The following is a 23,790-nucleotide window of genomic DNA, read 5'->3' as shown; positions in this document are numbered from 1 at the left end:
CCCAATATGGCCGCTGGGTAAAAAGTGTTGTAGGTCCATCTTGAAGTGGGCAGTAAATAAATTCGCTGGCTTCAATTTTGGACACCCATCCCCACCGTCCTGTCAATCACACTGACCTCCTCAACTCGTAGACAACTGGATTTCCCCAGAGCCACACAACATATTTTCCCCGAAATTTCCATTCAAGCGGGTGAGAATTTATGAGAATTATGCTGACTGACGCACATAATTATCCGCGCATGGATTTTCAATTAGGCGAAATTTATGTGAATTTCTCAAATGCTCACGGCTCATTAGTAAATTAGATTTTCAGTCCCTAAAAATACACCAGACAGAATTTGTCGCCTCGCTGCAAAATTTCGAAAGTTGCTCATATAGTTTTATTTTATATATATAATTTTTTTTCCAAACACCCTCCTCCTTTGCTAATGATCTGTGGTGTATTTTGTGGGGGAGAAGTGTAAAAAAAATTGATTTTTAATTTTTATTTTTCAGCGCCAACGAATAGAAGAGTGTGCTTTTCTTTTTTTCCCCTTCGAAACTGTTTATGTTTCGGAGCTGGAAAACTGAGGCTACAGTTTCCTTTGATGTTGTCGCTAGAGAATGAGACAATGTTTGTCTGACGTTTTGCGAGATGGCTCTTTGATCTTGAACGGCGGAGTCGGATATCGTTTCACTAGTAATTAGTACAGAGAACGAAAATGTGATTGATTTTTACAAGAAAATTAAATACTTTTTAATAGATAGCATCATGGGTTATCGTATTGAAATCTTTAGATTGCATTCGCGCTTAATTAATAGCTATCACCCAGCTGATCTACAATTTAAAAGCAATTTTACCACTGTAGAAAAAGAACTCCGGACGAAGCATCCACAATAATGGAACGAAATGAAACTCATAAATTGTAATTAAAAAGTGAAAACTATTTTAATCAGCATTTCAGCAATTCTATTAGTACTGAGCCCGCATTTTTAAGGTCTGGATGCAGTGTGTGTGGTCCAGGCACGTTTCTCGGGGCTGCGATCTCATTTTTCTGCCCCGGGGCACTGCGATTCTTCCCCCTACGCAAGTCTCGCCCTAATTGATTAAAAAAAAAGGAAAGGAACAAAAGGGAGCAAGTCCGCAACGACGACGCCACAATAAAAATGCAAAATGTAAACAAAGTTAAAAATATTATGGAAAAAAGAATGCCACACAAAAAGCATCTACGGGGCACACACAGGGAAGCCAGTACCATCATAATCTTTCTGATGCACTGACAGTAATAATAATTTTTCGATCTCTCGCCGAGCGTTTCTTGTTTATCTTTTTAAAACATTTTTGCATGCTACGTAGCGGGGAAACCACAAAAAATGCAAAAAGAAAAAATCTAGGAGGAAACTCCAACAACAAGCGGAGCAGAAATTATGGAAAATTCCATGAAAATAGCAAATAAGTTTTCTCACTTCCATTCAGCTCCCCAGTTTCTGTGTGTGTGTGTATCTGTGTGTTATGTTTATATTTTATGGCTTCAGGCCACAGTGCGTTCGTTGCAACAATTATACGACTCAGAGCACACAGAAGGAACCACGAGGTAGTACATCAACAAATAAAAAAGTGGCAAGAACAAATAAAAACGCTACAAAAACTCACTTATTTCCGCTTACAGTTGGAATATCTTGCAACAGATGCCGAAAAAAAGGGAATCACGTCTCTTGCGGTTTTTGCATAAATTTCATAATCTACAGATTAGTCATGTATTTGGCCAAAAGCCCGGCGTTAACGAGCTATGGCCAATGGTCATGGAGCGGAAAATGTTGGGTTTCTCATTTGAGAATGGAAGAAGATGGATTAGCATTTAAATGGGAAAACCAACCATTCAGGAAAAACTTTAAGCTAGTCAGTGGGTAGAGTTTACAAGTATTTACTTATAGGTGTGGTATAAAAATGTTAGGAATATTATTATAGACCAAATAGAAAAACACTTAAAGATGCTCACTCTCACTCCCATTTGAATGGCATCATATGTTTTGCTAATCTTGTTATTGTAGGGAAATAACATAAATCTGGCAATAAATGTTTTCGTCTATAGTCCTTCAATATTTATGATGGAGCCGCCAGGAAAATAGCTCTAATGGTCCAGAAAAGGACGGCGAGAAGTTTAGAAACTTCGTTTCGTTGCCATGTAATGCTTTATGCGACCAAAGTCAGCAACTTAAATTTATTTATTTGAATTTATTTCACCACCACAATAAAAATATCAAAATAGGCGGAAGGAGCCGTCGACTTCAACAGCTGCTATTTTTTTCTTTGGACGGACCATTGTTGTTACCCCGATGTTGTTGATATCGTTGTTATTGCCATAAAACATTTATTCAACAGCCGCACAATGTCAAACACGAGTCCTTTTTTGGGTTTCGTTTGGTTTGGTTTGACTTTGGCTTTGGCTTCGGCGCGAGACCTTTCATTTTTATTATTGTGCCACAAATTGCTGTAAATATTTGCGGAATATATAGAATTGTTACCCTTTATTCTCTTTGTTACTTTTATGGGTGCGACGGGAGGCATAAAGTGGCGCATAAATTATACAAAATATGTTGTTGAAATAATCAAGCGGTTAACTTAATCTGCCATAAAGCTAAAACATGTGAGCCCTGCATGGCAAGACGAGTGGCTCAAGTTGGCAGGAAGTGCCATAAAAATGGGATTCTCCTATTCATTTAATGGTTCGACGAGAGGACGTGTTTAGCAATAAATGGAAGAGTAACTGGGTGAAAAACTAAATGGTTTTATGCCTTTTCTTGGGTATTTTTCAGACCTGTTAATTACAAGTTAAAGTCGATTAACTATTTAGCCCAACATTTAAATACAAAATGAATCCTGCAAAAAGTAACGAGTTCCTATCTGGCTGCCATTTATAAATAAATCTCATACTCATACCTTCTTTTTTTTTGTGCCTCCCTAACGAGCTCCATTTTCAGTCAGCCAACTCCTAATAAAGACATTTAGGCGGGTCGAAACTTTTTGCCCTGCTTTTGTTTACTGCTTTGGCAGTTGGTTAGAATAATTCCCAGAAATACCTGGGCACCCACCAGCTAAATGTGTCGCCTGGGATTGCCTTTACCTTTACGTGGCCGTTGTCGAATTTCGCATGCCATTTGATTAATTGCCATGCAAATTATGGTGTAAATATAATAACATTTTATTCAGCTGTCAATTCTGCGGCAGAGAACCAAAAACCGAACCAAGCCGAACCGAAACAACTTAGGCAAAAACAAAGCAAAGTCCTCAGACATGGGCACGACATGCAAAAACTCAATTTAGAGACCCGGCCGCCAGATGAAGCGAAGTGAATGGCATTCGCTGCAGTCCAGACACGACTTTTCCGCTTTATTCAGGGAGTATTCATAGTACTCACAGTGCAGCGTACCTTCATAGCCGTTATGACTGGACCACAAAAACCCAGCGAAGCCAACCGCAGCAAACACCTAAGCACAAAATTAAGACATTAGTCAAATTTTGTTTTTTTTTTTATATTTCTTGTTTTTTTGTTAGCTGCGGCGGCTCTTCCCTTGGCGGGCTTAATCCCTTCGAAAAAAAAAAAAAAAATGAGTAAGGAAAAAATATAAAATATTCGCCAAAGGCTGCCGCAGGTACTTCCATGGAAGTGCTGCCCCACGTCCAGGTGAGTGTTGCAAATTAGTTGACACGTCGTTTGGGGCCACAGGAAATCCCAGACATTCGGCGCGACAAACAGTCGCCCGGTCGGCATGAATAAAGCCATTTATATATACCATATATATACTGGAATACTGAAAAGCTCAAATGTTTCGCCACTAGCTCCATTCTGCGGCTCTATAATTAGCCTAATAACGCCAGGCACCCATCGCAGCCTGCGTTTCGGAGTTCGGACCTCGGCTCAGTGGAGTTTTACTATGTATAATGACTTCAATTTGCCCTGAAAGCGATTCCTGGAAATCAAATACGGCAAACGGCTAAATGCCATGCCATATCCCATCCCACAGAGCGGATGGTTCAGCGGAGATGCTCTCGTGAGGGGAATTTCAAGAATGTATTTTCAGTAGAAACTTAAAAAAATTAAAAAATATAAATGGGAAAGGTCAAGGTGCTGAGATGTGTATTACTCCCAAAATATTGATTATCATCTTAACTAATGAATTCTGGTATATATCCTTAAAGTAACTTCATAACCGAACTTCTAAATTTAAATGTATAACTTTGTAAAGAATTTGTAACAAATGCAATTTCACGCGGTCAACTCTATTATAACCATATGGACAGCGGTCATTTGGCAGTGGGTTTGTGCTATTACGAGTGTTATTTGGGTTATGGGGTGAGTATTAACAGGTTTTTCTTTTACCAACGGGCTAAATTTGAATTCAACGTTAATGAAAGCTGGACTTTAGTTTTTACGTGAGTAGGGTTTTAATTGGGCACTGCATTTACTTAAATTTCCGACCATGCAACTTGCTTCATTTGTTCTCAGATAAATTAAAGAGCTCGCTGGCTGTAACCTATCTATCCGATCTGCGTCTGCCCACGCCCACTGCCTCATATTTTCATAAGTTTTTCCGCGTCTAAGCCGCCGCCTTTTCCACCCTTTGAAACCCCCTCTTCCCGCGACGCTTCTTTTACGAGCGCAGAGACAAATTACTGGCGATGTGCCGGGGCGATAGTGCCGGTGGATCCCCGGATCGCGGGCTCGAAACTTTGGCGAAACAACGCCTAAACCAAAAGCTGCCACAAAGAGTTATGTGTGCAAATTAAATTTGCAAGCGCAAGTGTACACATAAAGAAAAAAAGGGGCAAGGAAATTATAATAAGATTGATTTTGGGAAGAAGTAACTTTACTTATAAATATAAGCAATGTTATTATAATCAAAGAAAAGACTTTTTTAATTTTTTGCCTAATATAATACACATTTTTTTAAGTGTACAAGACGGCGAAGGAGGAGTCTTTCCATCTCGCTTGCCGAAAAGCAATCGAGCCACGCACGCCCAACATCAGTTTGATAAATTGATATCAGCGATCGATGCACGGCCGCCAGATTATTGTCTTGGCAAGCAGTTTTAATTGAAAAACGACAGGAGCAGAGGGACCCTTTGCGAGGAGTAGGCAAAGAAGGAGGATTACTATGCTCAGTACTCACCTATGGAACCATCCAGGGAGTAGGCATTCCGCTGCCATGCCCACGTGCACAGATCACAGGTGGTCAGGCCGTCGGCGGCGACGCTTTCATCCAGGAAGGGCGGGCGAGGTGGCGGCGGCACAAAGTGTCCGTTCCACAGACCATTTTCGCTGGCATCGAAGGCCAGCGGTGAGTCGAAGGTGTCCACCTCGATGGCATTGGCCCACCAGTCGTCGTCGTTGAGCGGATTGTAGCCAATGCTCGAAGCGGTGGTGACTGCATCCGCATCCGGTGGTCCTGGCAGCTGACTCTCCATCCGGCGATCCACTCCGGCCAGCGAGTCCAGCCGCGAGTTGGGAAACACGGAGCGCAGCGTGGTGCTGGCATCCTGGTAAATGTCCGCCATTTTCTACCTACGGGCGGACCTCAGTCTGTACACTCCTGCCACATCGATCTGGATATGGATCTGTATCTGGATCTGGACCTGGATCGCGTCTTGTGCGGCTGGGCGACTCTGTAATAAAGTGGTTTAACTTGTTAACTAGTTACGTCAAAAAACAGCCATTTGTAAATAAAGTAACGTAGCATATTATAATTCATAAATATTGGCAAATGTTGTCTAATTTGGTGACCAAAACTGGTCAGCAACCTGAGCTGGTTAGCAGATACGGTGGAGTATCGAGTATCTGCTACAATTTCAGCTGTTACTTAGTTAAAGTTTGGAATACCTGCATAAATTGGCCAAATGCTACCATATAAACCAAAATTTTTCTCAGTTTTTAATATTTCATTCACTTGCTGCATTTTGAAAGTTGTTTCACCCGAACTACTTGGAATGCCCATCGCTGGTGGTTGGTTATCCTTATTATTTTATTTATACAAGCCCACCTCATTACTATGCACGCCCCCAACGTCCACCCCAATTAATAATCCCGCAATAAAGACTTAATGCCACTGACCAACACAAAAGAGGCGTGGCCGCAGAGGCAGAATTTCCATGGGTGGCGACTGGTTTTTCCAGCTAGGCTACCGAAAAGTTTCCCTCCCGTCTGACACACATTAATCAGCCTAAGAAAACTGTCGGTTGACACTAATGAAGTTTCCTAACAAGATTAAAAACGGCTGATAAAAAATTTGCCAGAAATAAATCAGCATTATAGTTGCGCGGCTAACAAAAAAAAAAACCTACAAGTATTTGTAGTTCAATAGGTCAGCGGTGAGTACGCTAAAAGTGAAACTCCAGACAAATGTGTTAATCAAAGAGTCGGCCAACGGCCAACAGATCATCGCAACCAAAATTATATCTTTTCACTGTGATTTATAAGCCAGCAATTACAAGCTCAGCTCACTGATCGCCCATTATCCGGCTTAATAATGCAAAAAAAAAAAATAAATAGGAAAAAAATACACATAACCGAAAAACTTTGAAAGATATAAATACCATTCAGACAATGAAACTTTGAAAGAAAATAGTGAATAAATAAAAACCGCCAAAATCATTTATCATAATCATTGTGATTGATTCGTTGGGAAAAAAAGTGAAATATCACAAGTGAATAACAAAAATTTTTATATCGTTCCAAAAGGCCGACCGATTCGAGCATTTTGACCGCCCCACAGTTTCGCTCATCAGGCGTATAAACGCTTTTGGTTGTTGCCACAACTGCTGTTGTTGTTGGATCACGTCTTTAGCTCACGTTTTGCTCCATTGAATCACTCACTCAGCTGCGTTACCTTTTGGCCAAAAAAACAGAAACCAAAAAAATGTAAAAATTTTTTTCATTCGGGTAGCAATTGAACTGCCCCCGCTGATCGATCCGCATCGAATCGGCGGGGCCATCGGGGGTTATATCGCAAATATGGCTATATAAACTCGAACTCATATTTTCAAATATTCAAAGTTCCCCATTGCGGTCGTCTTATTTGCAACTTTCGAATATTATCAATCATGCAGACATTTTTACGCCCGATTTGCTGTCAGGCGACCTTAAAGTAAATTTTATTGTTTTTTTTCCTTACCTAATGGAGGAATTGTGTTACAGATGGTAGTGCCTAGAGTCTAGCTCTAAATTTAGAAACATCAAAGCAAACTGATTTTAAGAACTCTTGAAAACAAAATAACAAATATAGCCAGAACTCTGTGGAAACTCAAAATGTTTACTTGGAAAAGGAGTCCCTGGGGATTTAACAAAAAAAATCGTTTCTAAGTAAATTAAACAGATTGATTATTTGCACTCATCTATGATATGTTATGTGATTCAATTGCTTTGCTGTAAAGTAACCTTTCGCACTCGCCTTTCACCATTCCCCTGATTGAGTTGTTTCCTGCTTATAAATAACTAGTTCTCAAATGTATTTTTATCCCGTTGCCCAGCCGCTTCTTCGTTTTTTTGGCCACCTTCCATATTAATCACACCGCATGAGCTGCTTTCAGCAGACAATGGAGCCATGTGCCATCATCTTGGGGCATCTAAGCGACCTGCGACGGTGAGTGCAATAAAAACGATTTTTTCTGGCTATCCTACATGTCTTTTTGGCCCGTTTTTTTGGCAAAGTAAGTCGGCTGACCAAGTTTTCACTTTTATTTTTTGTTGGCTGGCAGAGACTCGAACACGCGTTGTGCGTTAGTCAAGTGGCTTAATTTATATTTATGAAACACACACTGGCGAACTTGTGGAAGAGTTATGACTCTGACCCACACTCGACTGGGACTGAAACTTGGACTCCGGCCATATAATAACAATTTAGGCTTGTTCTACGTCTCGGCCGCCAATTTTTCACATTAATTACAAATTACAGATTTATTAGGTATGAGACTCGCAGTCCCAGACGCCACGCCCTTTTCCCCAACCCTCTCCCACCTTTTGGAGGCATTTTTACTGAACCAGTCAACATGCAGGTTACAAGCTTCCTTGGACCTGTCGGCGAATTAAATTCCAGGCCAGTCACATGTTACAACTCTTGACCAACTACGCAATATGCACTGCGCGAAAATACAGTGGCCACACAGTTGAAACTCACTCTTAAAATACGAAAATCCAAGTACAATTTACTTCATTTATAAGACAAGTAGTTATTATAAATTAATGGTTTAGGAAACCTTAAATGTCGTATAATGACCTGTTATAAGTTCAAAATATATCATTTAATTCACTATACTCATAAGTGGATCTTTGTGAATTTTTTTCTCCGTGCACACACAGAACTTGGCTAAAATATTAATGAGTGTTGTAATTTGTTGCATTGTAATAAATTAATTTTGTGCGCCGCGGCACTCGTGAGAGCTGCGTCGAGTGGCGGGATAGGGTTTGGGTATGGGTTTGGGTTTGGGATTGGGATGAGGTGCGGAATCGGGAGCGGGAGCAGCCATTTGCATACGAGAGCAAACCACTTGGAACTTGCCGACCAACCAGCCAACTTAGCTAAGCCAACTCAGCCGGCCGGCATCCGCGGCACCTCATCTCCACTCCCGGCTCCCAGGTCCCAGCTCTTGGCCCTCTGGGCACTTGGCTGTTGGCTCTTGGCGTTGCCCACCACACGCTACACAGAAGTGCATGAGTAGACACTTGAAACGTACTTGGCACTAGACTGATTATAGTCAATTCGCTGAATTGGACCACCAAGTGGCGGCGGTCCGTTCATTCCCTCGAATCCGAGACCAGCTCGAAGTCATCATCAGCAGCTGAGCCGCGCAGCCGACTTATGTGTGTAGGACCCAAGCCAGATCCACATCCAAGCGGGCAGTCATCGTCATCGCAAATGCTGTCTTGGCCAGTTGCACTGGCATTAATACCGAGATCCAGCAAATGTACAGTGGTTTGCTCGTGGGAAGAGCACACAAATGACTGAGAAGAGGAACTTTGATTAAGTAATAATCTGGATGTTTAGCCACTAATACATTTGTATCTGTATATTTTCCGAACTATTCTATGACCACAATATATCTGATATTTGTACTATTTCTTAAGTTTTTTGGTCGTGGAAAGAATGATACTTTGTGATGTAGATTTTCCGCTCTGTTAACTGATTTTTTGGGCCACAACCATGTAACCACTGTGATTGTTTCTGGAGCGGCAATCCAAACTCGAATGGCGCGTGATTGTGCGGCGTCTTCCTTCGGTGGATCCACACTCTCACACACAGCAGCACACACACACTCGCAGAGCTACACCCATTACAACAACCACTTCAAAGATGGCCACAAGAGTAGCATCTTACTTTGCGCTGCCTTCGACTTCGATGGCGGCCGTTGATTTAGCCCTAGAAGGGGATTTTGCAGGGGGGAGCCAGCCGATGGGTAATGGGGAATGGGGGAGCCTATCTGGAGGAGCTGGAATGAAGCCACATAATGAAACGAGTGTGTGAAGAATTTTAAATTCAAAATTGCATGAAAAGTCGTGAGTCGCAAATAGCTTGTTGCTCGACTCTGCTGGCCGCAACGGCAGACAGATATCCTACTCATCACTTGAGAAAATGAAAAAAACAATCATAAACAGCAGGCAGCAAACTCGAGTGTGTACAGAGTAAAATCCACTCGAGAGAAATAATAAAAGCGCCCAGCAGACAATCGTTTTTTCCAGCATTTGGTTTTTTTCGTTTTTTTTTTTACCTGTTTGCCATTTGTTTGTGTTTGTTGTTTTTGCTTTCTTTCTGCACTACACCTGTAGTTTTCCTTTTTTTTCTTTTGGCTTGGTATCTAGGCGATAAAGGGCGCGGGTGGATGATCGCTCCTCGAGTCGAGTCTTAATAAAGTTATTATAATTTAAGCGTTTTGATTATGCGCCTTGGCAGTGTTTAAAATACCAATGCAACGGCGCCTTTGGGCCACGTTTATATGGCCTTTCTTAGCCATTTTGTTGTTTGCCGTGTGCTGTGTGTGGGGGTAATCTTTGTGATTGGTTGCGATTTGCCTTTAATTTTGTTTGCTGGTAAGTGTTGCATGCACGACGATGTTGTGCTGCCGATGCCAATGTTGCTCATGTTGCAAGTTGCATGCATCCCGTTGGCAAAATGTGCAGCCATGTTAACTTGCAACTTTCCGCGTGGTAAATCCATTTCCCCGCCTGCTGCTTGACTGACTGACTCACTGATTGAATGACTGACTGAATGACTGAACAACTGACTAACTGAGTGACTGTGTCGAGTGTTTCTTTGCGGGGGTGCCTGCTATTTTCAGGTCTCTATTAGAGCGGCAGATTGGTTGTGCAAAAAGAGGAAAAAATGTGAAAAACTGAAGAAGGAAAAACAAATAAAAACTGGAATCACAGTTGAGTTGATTTCCAACATGCACACACAATCTTCAGTGGGCTTGCATAAGGCATTTGGAAATTAATTGGTTGTGTCATGTAAGGAGATTCTTAACAACAATTGCTGATTAGAGATTCATCTGGCATATGAAATCGAGCGTCTAAGTCGGAGGAGTCCGGGAATGAAGTCATTAAATGGGAGATGTATCATACAAATTAGTTGAGCGTGGAGCATGAAATAGGTGGGTTTTGCTCTTCATTATTTTGACTTCCTCTTACTGTGGGTTTTACCACCTCATAGCAACATATATGTACTCATTAACCTCTGGCAAAGTGGCTATAAATATTTAAATATTTAATTATTAATTTCCTATTTAAGATTTCACTCCTACTTGGCCATCTCTTCTTCATAGATAAATAACTTCCAACAACATTTTGCACCCATAAACCTCTTTTCGAAGATTTGCCACACTTTCATTAATACTCCAAGCTCACCTTCACCCCAAAAGTCCTCATTCTCTTTCATCACAAAAGGCGGCACACTTTTCACGCCACTACCGTCCGGCAAAAGGAAAATGAAATGGAAACACTCAAAAGGTGACAATTACTTTCAATTTTCCGCCAACTTTCGAGCATACCCACAGGCATACCGGCATGCAGAAAAATAAGTTGGAAAAAAGATATTAAAAGAGTTCAACTCACTCTCCTTGGGCGATGTGATGCAAAAAGAGCCGGCTTCATCGGCATCTGAAGCGGCAGCATCGGCTACAGTTTCACCGGGCAAAAGCGAAAAAAATGGAAAACTGTGGAGAATAGCGAAAATATTTTTCGCCACAGTCACAATTTCCTGAACTCTTGCCCTTTATGTCGAGCATTTTGTGCCGCTGGCAGCACACTCCAAAACTCCACACGACTGCATCAGGAGAAGCGGCAACTGCTGCAGCAAAAGCAACTGCTGCAACAGCAACCGCAGCAAAGGTGCAGCATCAAGAGCCGCAGCAGCAACATCGCCTGCCAGAAAGTGCAACTTGATCGGTGAGTGCAGTGAGCCACTCGACGATCGTCCCGCTTCGATTTGTATCGCTTTGCATTGCCTCAATCTCTCAATTTCTAGCACTGAAAAAAATTCTAAAAAAAATCTAAAACTATATAAATTCAATATGTTCAATCTTTTGTTGGAATATATTTTCTCTTTTTGATGATTCATGAGTATTTTAGATATTTTTTGAGCTACTAGTTAGTCAGTTCAACAATCAATATATAAATATATTTAGCTTTTTTCAGTGTACTTCTTTCTTCTCGCTTTCATTGTGCACTGATTTAATTCAGTTGGTCCGTGCCGCGTGCCCCATAGATTTTCTTATGATTTGAGTTCCCGGTGGCCTCGATTTGCACTGGCGACCGGAGTATCGAATATTTCATAATAAGTGGGCCTGTGAATTTAAGGCCTGAACCTGAGTTTCGGCGACGCGACCTACAGCAGACCATCAGCTTTTTGACCCGCTGGCCATTAAAAGCGAAAGTCGTAAAAATCGGTCCGTTTAAGCGCCTTCTGCTCATATGCAAAATCAACACAATTTTGAAAAGCCAAGCTCGGTCTGCTCAGTTTTATTTACTCAGTGCCATTTGAAACAATGGCCGGGCATTTGAAACGCGCACTCAGAGCCATAAAACTCAAAACCGAATGCTCGTTGGGGACCAGCTAAAATTTTTTATAGCATCTTCCCATCACGCGAAAGGAATTACGTTAGAAAATACGCTGAAATGTTTATGACGGATGAATGGGCCCGATCCAAATCGCATACACAGTTTCGCTTTTTGCCTAGGCCAAATCAAGTTTCCACGTATTTATACTTATAATCTTTCAGAAAAAGTTACCAAATTGCCAGCGAAACAAAGAAGACAACTTGGCTTTTTATTGGCCAGGCTTTTATGCCCCCCCCATTTAGTGATGGTCTTTACGAGCCCTGTTGATTGCCAATGAAATCATGCCAACTTTGGAATCTTGTCGCATCAATCGAATGGTGGATAATTTAGGATTGGTTTTTATGATCGATGTATCATATAATGAACTGGCTATTTAACATCAAAAATTAGTCAGAAATTAGATCGTATATGATTTGTTCTTTGCAAATAAAAATAAAATAAAAGTATTAAAATTTAAATATGCTTAAGATGAATAATATTAAATCCACTCAATCTAATGCTGTAAAAATATGTATAAATGGTCAAAATCTCTATCTTACATTCAAAATCACTTAAATCTAACAAAGGCATCTATCTATCTGTAAATAAATGCAAATATATTTAAGGCTTTTCTGCGCCATCGTCAAAGTCATAAACACACCCTAAGAAGCAACTTCATTGAATTAAAATGTAAATCTATCATAAGCAGAATTTATAGTTATCTCTGTTGGTTTTTCGGGGCATTGAATGCCAATGAAACTTCCTGTTTGAGTCAGAGGGAAAACTTTTACTGCCGGTAACAATGTTGCAAAGTTGTTAAGTTCCACGTTAGGAACAAGCGCATTACATACATTCCAATTGTCCCCCAAAACAAAATCGTGCCCGGCCATCTAATCGCGAATGGGAACCAATATCTATGCTAATCTCGCTACAAGATCATTGACAATAAAATGGTTTTCCCTCCCGCGAGAAAAAATTGGGAACAAGAACCTGTAGCCGAAACTACAAGCCGCAACAAATAATGAGCGGTAATGAGCAATGATCGCCACACAATTAGCCAAATTTCGCTGTTGTTGCTGTGTGTTTGTTGTTACCCATTGCATTCCGGCAAGTTTATTTTTTTGGGGACAAATTAAACAAAATAGAAAAACAAACAGAGCGGGGCCTGCAAAAAAAATACACGAAATTAAACAAACATTGGAGGATTTATATGCCCCGGCACTTGGCGAGGTTCTTCGTACTTGGAAATTGCCGGAAAATTACAAGAAAATCGTGCAAATCTTGTTTGCTCTCCGAGAGAGGAAAAAACGTACACAGATAATAATGCTTAAGTTAAATAGTTTATAGATTTGCATCACAAAGTAGTTTATTTATTTAGTTTAACAATCAAGAATAAAATCATTTGGAAGGGACATGTTTTTTAGTAATGAAAAGGACTTATAAACTATTACTAACTGCTCAACAGGACCTATGATTTCTTTCAGTGTAGTTAAAATCCAAAAAGTAGGCATGAAAAGCCACAGCTCAGTTGGTATCGGTGGACTTTCCAACAAATTTAAACGTTACATGCGAGTAGATCTCAACGCGATCCGATCATCGATTGCTTGCGCACCCACACAGATACTAGCACACGACGACACTGAAAGGCCGCGGGGCATGATGCAATGCAACTCCTTTTGCCCTCAGGTGCCGCTTTTCACTTTCCGACCGTTGGGTTGTTCAATTGCCAATTGGCCAAACAAAGTCAGTCAAGTCGAGTCAGTCATTTTTAGTGACTAGACTATGGCTTTTGTTGATTTCAACGATTGGCCGCGGCGTACCGAATAACTGCAACTGTCATTTCCTATTCGCGGATTTTACGCTTGCGACCTGCTGGGCTTGCCTTCTTCTAGCTGCAGTTTTCCAATAAGACAAAAATAAAAGTGCAGAAATAAGAAAAACATACGAAATAGCCGAAAAAATACATTTTTCGCTGCCTGTCGAGAGGCGAAATGTCAATTTGTTGTTGTTTACTTTTTGCCGAAAAAAAACCTTTAATTTCGATTTTAGACTTTTGAGTTGCATTCGTTGCGCCTTCAATTGCCGCAATTTAGCTGGAAACACCCCCTTAACCCATGACAACTCACAGCCCCACATCGAAATTCGCTTAAGGCGCGCCATTGGGTGTTAATTAAGCATTTATTCAGTTTCGGGTGTCAAAGTTGGCTCTAAAGAGCCGAAAATTAATGCCAGTTTGTGTCGATTTTCCTTTGTTATCAATTGAAAATTTATTTTCGATTTCATTCTCAGCCCGTTTTTCGTTTTCGATTTCGGCCATAAAGTTAAAGTCCAAGGCGCAACTTCATCGATCATTGTCTGGCTGTGTGGCATTGTCAAAAAAGCATACACAAATAAAATGCCAGAGGCCCAAAAAGTTGGCTTGATATGCCTTCCCTGATGACTTGAGAGACAGCTCTCGACTTAGATGAATCATTTCCCGCCCCACTCCCTTGGCCAACTTCGTTCGATATCACAAGCATTTTAATTGGTCAATAAAAAGCGGCACGTTGGCTATAATAACAGAGGAAATGCCAGAATTACCGCATTTAATTTGCATATTTTGCTTTGGAAATTTGACAGTTAAAAGTGGCTTATTGGTGTGTAAAATTTCAAATTAAAGTCAAATCAGCGCGAACCTGAATGGAAATGCTGCTTAAATTACTTAATAAGATATTTTGTGGAACTATTCATGTGGCTGATTTGAATTTTCTTAGAGTTTTGGCTTACAGCTTAAAGACAAGAAGTTTTGGCTAGCAAAAGTGTCAGTTTTATTTTCACAAAACAACCTATGAAGTTGTAATTAAAATGCCTATAATAATTTTCATTTAATGTTTCATACAAAACATTTCAGCTAATTAATATTTCAGCCTGTCATGCGCCTCTTAAACTTTCGCTGAAGTATGCTGGTGTTAATTGAACTTTGGCCACTCGGGCTTAAAGTGCGCTAACCTTAATCGGTGTAGGAAGTGCAACGGTAAACACTATCAAGTAGCGCCTACGTGGGCGGTGGGTCGAAAGGGGGAAAGGGGGGTACTGAGGGGTGGGGCTGCGTGCGTCAGGAGACCGCGACGTCGACAAGCTGATAAGCATCGCCCGCTACAATGGGGCACACACTTCTAGCCGGCTGCTTCTGCTTCCTACTGCTGCATGTTGCAGTTGCAGTTGCTGCATGTTGCTGCTGCTGGTGCAGTCAATGTGCCAGTTAGGCAATCAACTATGCGTGTCTCTGTGTGTGCAACCTGCAACACTTTCAAACAACTTTATCAAGCCAGAATCTCAACTTACTGACTGACTGGATGACTGAATGACTGACGTGGTCTTGATTGAAATGCGACGAGCGCGTCGACAAGCCTCCCAAATGGGTGGGTGGCAGTCGGGCAATGGAAAATGGAAAATGTGTAGTTAGAAAGGAAAGCCCGTCCGCTCGCAGGTCGGTGCGTATGTATTAATTAGTGTCAAGTGTTGTCGCTTTGAGTTACGCGCCCAGGGGAACTGAACTGCCGACTTCAGCACGGCGATAACACAATGCGATAGTAACAGCCACTTGTTTGCCAAGCTCCTCCAGCTCCACCAGCTCCAGCTCCCGTTTTAGCCCGTTTCTCGGGAGTCCCATTTTCCCGACCCTATAATCGATGATGACACGTTTCGGCTTTTGCCCATGCGCAGAAGCCTCCTGGAACTTCAACTGCAGCTGGCTGCAAATTGCAGACTAGAGTGCCTTGAGTGGACTCGTATGTGCGAGTGTGCAAATTTATAAACACTCTACTCTGGATACTGTAATATTTTTTGCGCATCCAATTACATTTATGTGCTCGTAAACTAAAAATTCTGCACAGCTTGCAAACCGCGCTGTGCCTCACAATAATTATAAGCCCAAGCGGTTGGCTACCCTGGATAGTCACCGCATAATCATCATCGCCATCATCATCAACATCATCATATGTGCGCCTGTGGGAGCGGCCGTTTAGTGGAGTGGGTCTGTCCTGGGTTATATTTTACACACTTCCTGATTTATGGGGGGGAACTATAGTAAAATTCATAAATGAAACCGCTTCCGGAGCTGCTACAAAAAATAGATAATCTCAAATTAATTTCCTCTTAGATCTCAAGGGAGAGGACTGTAAAAGTCGAAGCTACCAGTTGTGGTTAAGAAAATCCTTATATGTCCTATGATTTATTGAGGAAAAAGCTTTCTGTTATTTATATCTATTATGTAATTAAAAACGCTAATTGCGCTTGTGGGTTAAAGATAAATTCTTCATATCTTCATTTGAAAAGTTCGGCGCCTTCACTGAACATTTTAGTGACTTTTTTAATGTAGAATTTTTAATTTGAAAGAATCTTGCAGGTGCTCAAAGAATTTTTTTTAAAACCCAGCTTAGGGAAATGTTCCAGGAAATGTTACAGCCAAGATAACTCACACTAGAAATGGCCAAAGTTTTGATGATCACCTGCGGAAATCGTTTTCGGGGAATCAATTAAAAATTATGTTTTCCTCTAACCTCAAGATCGAAAGACGTAAAAATCGGCAAGCATTAAATGTGAAGGCAAAAATCACGTAGGCTTAGGCCGAATATCTGGCCACTTTCTTTTCCAGTTTGGAGGGAAATCTCGTCGGTACCCCCTGACCAAAAATATATTAAAAAAAAAAGAAAAAACAGTCAGCCCACATACGACTGCTAAGCTCTTAAACTAGAACTACGCCCCGGACATCAAACAGCAAAAACCAGAAAATAACATTAACCGCAATGGATATTGCAGGCATTGATTGGATTTTCATTTTCGCTGCCCCCAAAATGGTGAAGAGCTAACACACGGATGGATGTGAATGTGGATATATATATTACCATTGCAGGTTGTGCGGGGTGAAAATTGTTTTGCCCTCGGGGCATATATTTTTTATAGAGAGAGACAGAGAGGGGGTGGAGAGGAAGAGGGGGACATGTAGAATTATGTGGCACTTTCATATGGCCATAACGAAGCATGTGAATGCCAAAGCCAATTGCAGTTGGCGTTTTTTATTTTCTAGACCACGAGTTGGTCGGTCGGTCGGTCGGTTGATTTCAAGGCTGCCCCACCGGCCAAGTGGCAATTAAAATTCTTTGGCCTTTAATGAACGATATCCGAGGCATGAAATTAAAACATGTTTTCTCAATCTTGGCTAATGAATTTCCATGCGCAGCAGTTCCGCACCCTTTAAATACTGTTTTAGGGACCAGGTTGTCAGTTTAATAATCAATTATGTGCCGTGTACATTGACCTTCAATCTGGCCCAAAAGATTGCGACGAGTGTATCCACACCCAGGCCTAATAGATCAGGCAATTACCCGATTTGAAAGCCTCTTAGCTTCTTTTATTTCCCATCTATTTATGAAATTATAATTTGATATTTCAACATAGTTGTCAATCACAGCTGTCGCCGTTGTTGTGCTTATTGTTGTTTCTCCAACACAACCTTTATTGTATTAGTATTTTTTTTTTTGTATAATGGGGCGTGGCAGGGGCACAGGTATCGGGTCTCTTTTGTTGGCGTTATTAATTTGATCGTTAGGTTTTCTTGTCTGTCGGCTGCCGTTTGACACGATGATGGGTCTCCCTCAGATTTAAACACACTTCAACATCATTTGGACAGCCAGCAGCCCCCGTATTCTGGGGGCCTTTTGTCGGGGCAAAAATATAAAAAATAAATGCGAACGGAAAAAATACTTTGTACGGCCCACGCACTTGTCATAATAGATTCGTTTATAATTTTATTTGCTTTGGATTTTTTTTTTTTCGGTATGGTTGCAGGTTGATTTGGACTGGGCTTGCCGCACGGGCATTAATCGTAAGCGGCTTTTGTGCCCATGAACAGATTTAAATGCTAAATGCGGTGCTGAGGGTTTTACGTACCTCATAAATCCATGAACAGGTTCTGAAATAGGAAAAAATGCAGAGCATTAATTTAAAATTTATGGCAGTAAATGGAATTGCGTTTATAGTTCGAGTGTGAGGTAAAGTCAGCTTGTTCAATTTATTACAGTTTCGATAGTGTCATTCATGTAAGAAACCAACAAAAAGGATGCTGGTATAGTAAATATTTATAAATTTTGTTAAACAAATAGGTAATTTATCAATAAATTAAATAAATAAATAATTAATGTATTTATACAGTAATACATTCGGCAGATAACCAATAAATCCTCTAAGATTCAATATATTATGTCATTCTGTCACATTTTCCAATGCGTGCATTTTCCATGCACAACTGTACCCGAAAACAGAATTTGCACATGCATCAAAGTGCAATCCAAAAGTGTTGCCTACTTCAGGGCGCTCAAGCACCTTCCTATCCTCACCGTCACGAGGAACATTCTAATGAACATATACAAAAATCTCAAGTGCCAGACGCGACGATGACGCGACGCTTTTGCCACCTAGCCACGCCCCCAGCTGCCCTACGCCCCTAAAAAAATGTTTTTTTTTCCTGTATCGCCCCAAGGGAATGTGTCTGAGTTTGAGTCTGTCTGTCTAGCCATTGCGAAGATTGCGTTTAAATGCAGGCATTGTTGTCGTTTCGGGTCCCCGTTCCAACAGCATGTCTCCAAAGGCTCAAGACAATTGAGTCTGAGAGCGTAATTTGCAACTGCCTGAGACGGCGATGGAGTTGCAGGCCAGGATGCAGGGCCCCCGAATCCCGACTTTGGCCAGGATACGGTGCAGACACAAGTGCAGCAGCAAGCGCCTAATGAGTGAGGGGCACGGGGAGACGCCGATGCAGCTCCCTCCGAACTGCGGGCCCCGCGGGTCCGTGACATGTTGGCTCTGTGGCATGGCTGTTGTTTTTGCCCGGTTGCATTCTGCATCCAACTGGAGCCTGCAGGCGAATGCACCGAAAAAAGCAAAACACATTGCCACACGGCACACTGTTTGCACAGTAGCCTTCTGCCTTTTGGTTTTGAGCAGTCTGAGTGGGAAGCCGGACCCTGCTCCATCCTGAACCAAGCGGCCTAGAACTGGAGATGGAGCTGTATCCAAAGCTGCAGCTGGAGCCGCTGCAGACATCGTCCTGTGGCATACCCAACAGGCGTTAATAATCATTCTTGTTTTTCGCTTTTTGTGGCAAAAAAAAACAAAAACGAAACAAGTAAAATGCAACGAGTGTTTTTTTTACAACTTTTTGTGTTGTTTTGTTGTGGAATTGCTGTTTTAGTACCCTGGAAACTATGAATTGTACAAGGGTTTGATAGGCCCAGAGGAAAGTTGAGCACAATAATATCATAGTTAAGTTACTACTATTTGTTAAAATGTATTGACATTTATTTTAATTAATACTTTTTAGCATTAACAATTTTTCTGTTATTAATTTAAAGGATATTCTTCCAGCCCTTACACATCTACCTAAATCTGAGTTTTTTTATGCTTCAAGTTTATCCTTTCGGGCCTTGGATTTCATTATATTTTTTTGCGAAACTTTTTCATTTTGTGCAGTCAGACGACGACGACGTCATAGAGAGTGCATTGACTGAAGTCTGCAAAAAAACACAAAAAAAAAAATAAAAATGCAGAAACCGAAAAAAGAAAAGCAACCGAAACCGAGCCAAAACGACAAGTGTGTGTACGTGTGTGTGGAGGTGCCTGATGCAGTCTGGTGTTGGCTGCTGCATCTTTTGTTGATATGTAGCGACATGCACCGTGCAGTTTTCCCGGAAAATTCTGCGGGTAGCGGAAAAGCGAGTGCAACGAAAGTTCAGTAGCTGGCAGCTTTTTGTCTTACAGGAAGCGTTTTAGCTGCGAACTAAAACAAAAAGTTGTTGGCCATAATTAAGACTTGGCTTTTGGCTTAGGCCCAAGCTTCAGTTAAGTGTTATTAGTTGGAGCGTTTCTTTTTTTCGGCCATTGTATCCCTGCGTTTCGGGTGGCGGATGTCGCAGGGAAGGAAGTTGCCAAGGAAGCGCAGCAGGATGGGGGTCAGGATGAGGATGGGGATGAGGAAGTGGCGACGGCGGCGGAGTCGTTGCACTTGTTAATTGCCGCACCAGACTTTATTTTCCCACCCGCACACGCACTCCACGGCGGCCAAAGTCAAACAGTTTTGTCCTCGGCCTGGGACCACCTGCTTGGCCTGCACTGAGAGAAATAATGTGCTACAAAATGTTTATGCAGATACTATGAAAATTCCAAAAGTAACTTTCTTGAGGATAATGTTTTCCATATTATGTTATCTTAAATTTGAGCTTTAGTTACTGAAGCGCATCCTATAAGATCAATTTTCTCTCAGTTTTTTTTTGTGAAAATGTTTGGGCCACGTAAATCATTAACTGCCGAATGGCCGAATGGCAGAGCAAACATTTGGCGAAATTTCAGGCACCAGTGAAGCCTGAAACAAAGGAATACATTTAATAGGAGTATTTCCTTTTTATACACATTTTTTCGCTTGAAAAACTTCCCCAGGAGTGGAAAGGATGGCAGGAGGCAGTGGTTGGAGCCAAGGCAGGAAACTTGCAGTAGGCGACTGGTTTTTCTGTTTTTCTGTATTTCGTATTACATGTTTTTTTTTTGCAGCGCGACTTTGGCAGTTATTAGTCGGCGGCTGCACGCGAATTTGCTTTATTTCTGCCGGTTGTTTTGTTGCTGGCGATGCAGCAACCAAAATCCAATTAGCTGCTCAAAAAGTTTTGCAAATGCGCGCAGAAAATTTAATTAATGTTGACACAAGTTACGGCCGAAACTGAACGAAATTGAATTCGGTTTGCAGCGCAGGGAGGAGAAAGCCCATTTGATTGAGTTGCCTGCTTTTGTGGCGATAAATATGGTATGCAGAAAAAAGCACAATATTCTGATCGATGACCTTATACCACTTGAACTTTTGAGGTGTAGTTTAATTGATAGGGTATAAGTTGATTTAAGTTTTTATAGATTTAAATATGGCTGAAAATAGGTATACCATTCTTCTTTGATTTCACTTTGCCATCAATTTGCAAAACATTTTTGTGAGCAAATTCCGCACCACTTTGTTGACCAGGTCACCTGTCACTCGGCCCAGAAATAGCCGACTAACAACAGTCCACCATTAAACGTGGATGAGCAGAGGCCAAGTCAGTATCTCAAACCAGCAACGAATGTTCACCCAAAAAGAAAAGAATAAAATGCTAAAATAGAGCATAGCCAGGTGCGGGAAATTCAATTGGACTTTTTTTTTAAACCATGGGGCCAGGCCACCAAAATGGACGCGGCTGCAGCTTTTCAAGCGTTAAAACATAAAAATGTCATTAACACTCAACAGATTTCTGGTGCGCCAACGGCCAAAAGCAACAAACGGCCAACAACAAGCGGCTTAAATGGCCAATAACAAATTGTTGCAAATGTTCGTTGCAAAAAGGTGTACGAAAAAAAAAATTGCCAAAGAACAGGCAACGCAAAAGTTTTTCCTTTTAGTTTTTTTCCAAGTGCCTTATTTTATTTTGTTTGCTGGCTGTTTAGGTGTAGACTTAAATTTATTTGACGCTTAAAACCGAGCTGCGGACAAGAAAATGACACAGAAACCGAGTTGAGCCGCCGCAACGCGTTTAAGCGAATTGCGAATAGCCGGGCTCGCAGCTTGGAGGTCGTTTATTGTCGCCGGGCCAAAATGGAGGTGGTTGTGGCTGGGGGCGGGATTGGGTATCATTTACGCCATAATTTTTACCAAGCGAAATATTTTCCTAAATGGTTTTTAATGAGCGGGTTCGAAAGTGTCCGAGGTGTTGAGAAACCCGCCTGATTTATAGAATCTGCGGTCTGTATTTAACGGCGGTACCGATTCGCAACGATCCCACTAAAAATTTTGGGCGTTCCTAGGCAACCTACATAGAGTCCGGGAGGTGTTCCCCCCTCCAAATCCGCGACAGCACCATCGATCGTTAATAGATTTGATTTCACCGAGGAAAACGATCCGAAAATTGGGAACAGCTTAACGAGGTTCTGTTTTGGGGCGTTACGCGAAAGTGTTGCTGGCAAGTGAGGAAAGTTTGGGTCATCTGCCAATAGTGGCTATTCGATTTTGGGATTATGCAATTTACTTAGACCTTGATTTCTTTCATAACGAATAGTTATTATGTAGGGAGAGTAAAATACTTAAACTTTTCCATTTAGTGTAAGATTACTTGTAATTAAGTCCTTTCTATTAAGTGTCTTTGCTTCACATAATTTAACATTTCTAATTTTTTTTTAAGTAGCTTAACTGTTCTGAATTCCCTCTCTAAAGGGTCGCACTTAGTTTCCCATTTACTTTTCTTCTCTTTTTGATTCCCTTTTTTAAGTTTGTCCCCCCTTGAATTTTCCAGTGGTTGCACAATCTCCCAAAAATCTGATTTAAAAACCCATCTCATGGCAGTTTCTTTCCTTTCCCATGGTCGGGCCCCATATCACCTGCCATGCCGACCGACTTCCTTTGGCCCCCAATTACACTTTTGATTGCCTGCTAACTGTTAACATCCTTATATGACTACGTGTTGACAACAAAATTAATTCAAATTAGCAGAGTGAATAAAACGAACCCATTCGAGAGGAGATCCAAGGTTAGCACAATTTCAACAGCTCTGACTTTGCGTGTTGGCCGGCTTTTCTCTTTTTTGCAGCTGCCCGGCAAATTAAAATTAAAGTACCCACAGCTTGTACCCATATAGCAACAATAACCGAGAACAACGATGGATAATTGGATTTGCCTGAGCCCGAGATCCCGCTTGATCTGGGTTCTGAATAATAAAACGTGCACTTTATTTTATTACAACCTGTGGACATAATTGGCACAGCTTGGTCGGGCTAATCTCCCATACTCATACCCGATTCTCACCCTTTTGCTATCAATTACCCCCTGCTTTTGGCCAGGTGAGATGATTAGCTTCAGGTGAGTGACGGCAAACAGTGGCTAGCGACTATCTATCGCCCATGTCGCTCCTGCCGAAGTGAGACATTAATCTCAGTTAGGTTTATCTTTGATGCATAATAAATGAGTCGCTTTTGGCCGGGCTAAAAGCAGCTATTTATTAAATGCGGCTACTCAAAAAAGCCGAATAGAGTGGCTGCCCACGGTCCGGCGATCTTATTAACCCAGTTCCCCTAAAATATGGCCAAAAGGAAGCACCAAAATCAACATCTCCAGCAACTTGAATACGTCTTGTGTTTGCATTTGCATTCCTTCCTGCCGGATTTTCGTTTCCTTTTCTTTTCACTTGCCACCCAAAATACAAAAAAAAAAACAGAAAAAATTGCTGAAAAACGTGAAAAAACGAAAAGAAGGAAATCTGCTCATGCACAAAGTAAACATGGCGAAATAAGAGAGCAAAAATTGCAATCACTTTCGGCCAAGTCCACAGTCTCAACCCTGAGCAAACAGCCCCCAGCATCAATCTTCTAATGCGTTCAACAATTTTTTTGTGCTGCTCCAGCACTTCTTTTTACTCCAATGTTAATTTTTTCCCTTCCACTTTGGCGTTTTTCGGTGTTTACATTTAATGTGGAACCCTTTTTGATTGGGGCTTAAACGAACGTTGTAAGCTATATTTTAGTTAGTACGAGGTATATTAATATAAAATATATCAGTATATATCAAACATTTCAAATAATTGAGCATATATCTCAGTAAATTAGAGCTAAATGTATCTTTGGGATACTACGAAACACACATCTCTACTTGCGCTATGCATATTAGAATATTGTCAAAATATAA

General features: G+C 41.3%; 1 protein-coding gene across 1 annotated transcript in view; it reads right to left on the bottom strand.

The window, feature by feature from the left end:
* LOC6611024 overlaps positions 1 to 23,790 on the bottom strand; it is a 58,556-nt gene that overhangs the window by 18,459 nt on the left and 16,307 nt on the right. Inside the window, exons 2-3 of the mRNA XM_032718644.1 lie at positions 17,994 to 18,015; positions 5,152 to 5,644 (exon numbers count right to left, since the gene is read on the bottom strand). Of these exons, the coding sequence (XP_032574535.1) occupies positions 5,152 to 5,536 (385 nt within the window). The 5' untranslated portion in view covers positions 5,537 to 5,644; positions 17,994 to 18,015. The remainder of the gene's footprint in view (positions 1 to 5,151; positions 5,645 to 17,993; positions 18,016 to 23,790) is intronic.

The sequence above is a fragment of the Drosophila sechellia genome, chromosome 3L (assembly GCF_004382195.2).
Source record: "Drosophila sechellia strain sech25 chromosome 3L, ASM438219v1, whole genome shotgun sequence".
NCBI classification, from domain to species: Eukaryota; Metazoa; Arthropoda; class Insecta; order Diptera; family Drosophilidae; genus Drosophila; species Drosophila sechellia.
This window is presented reverse-complemented; position numbering and strand designations above follow the sequence as displayed.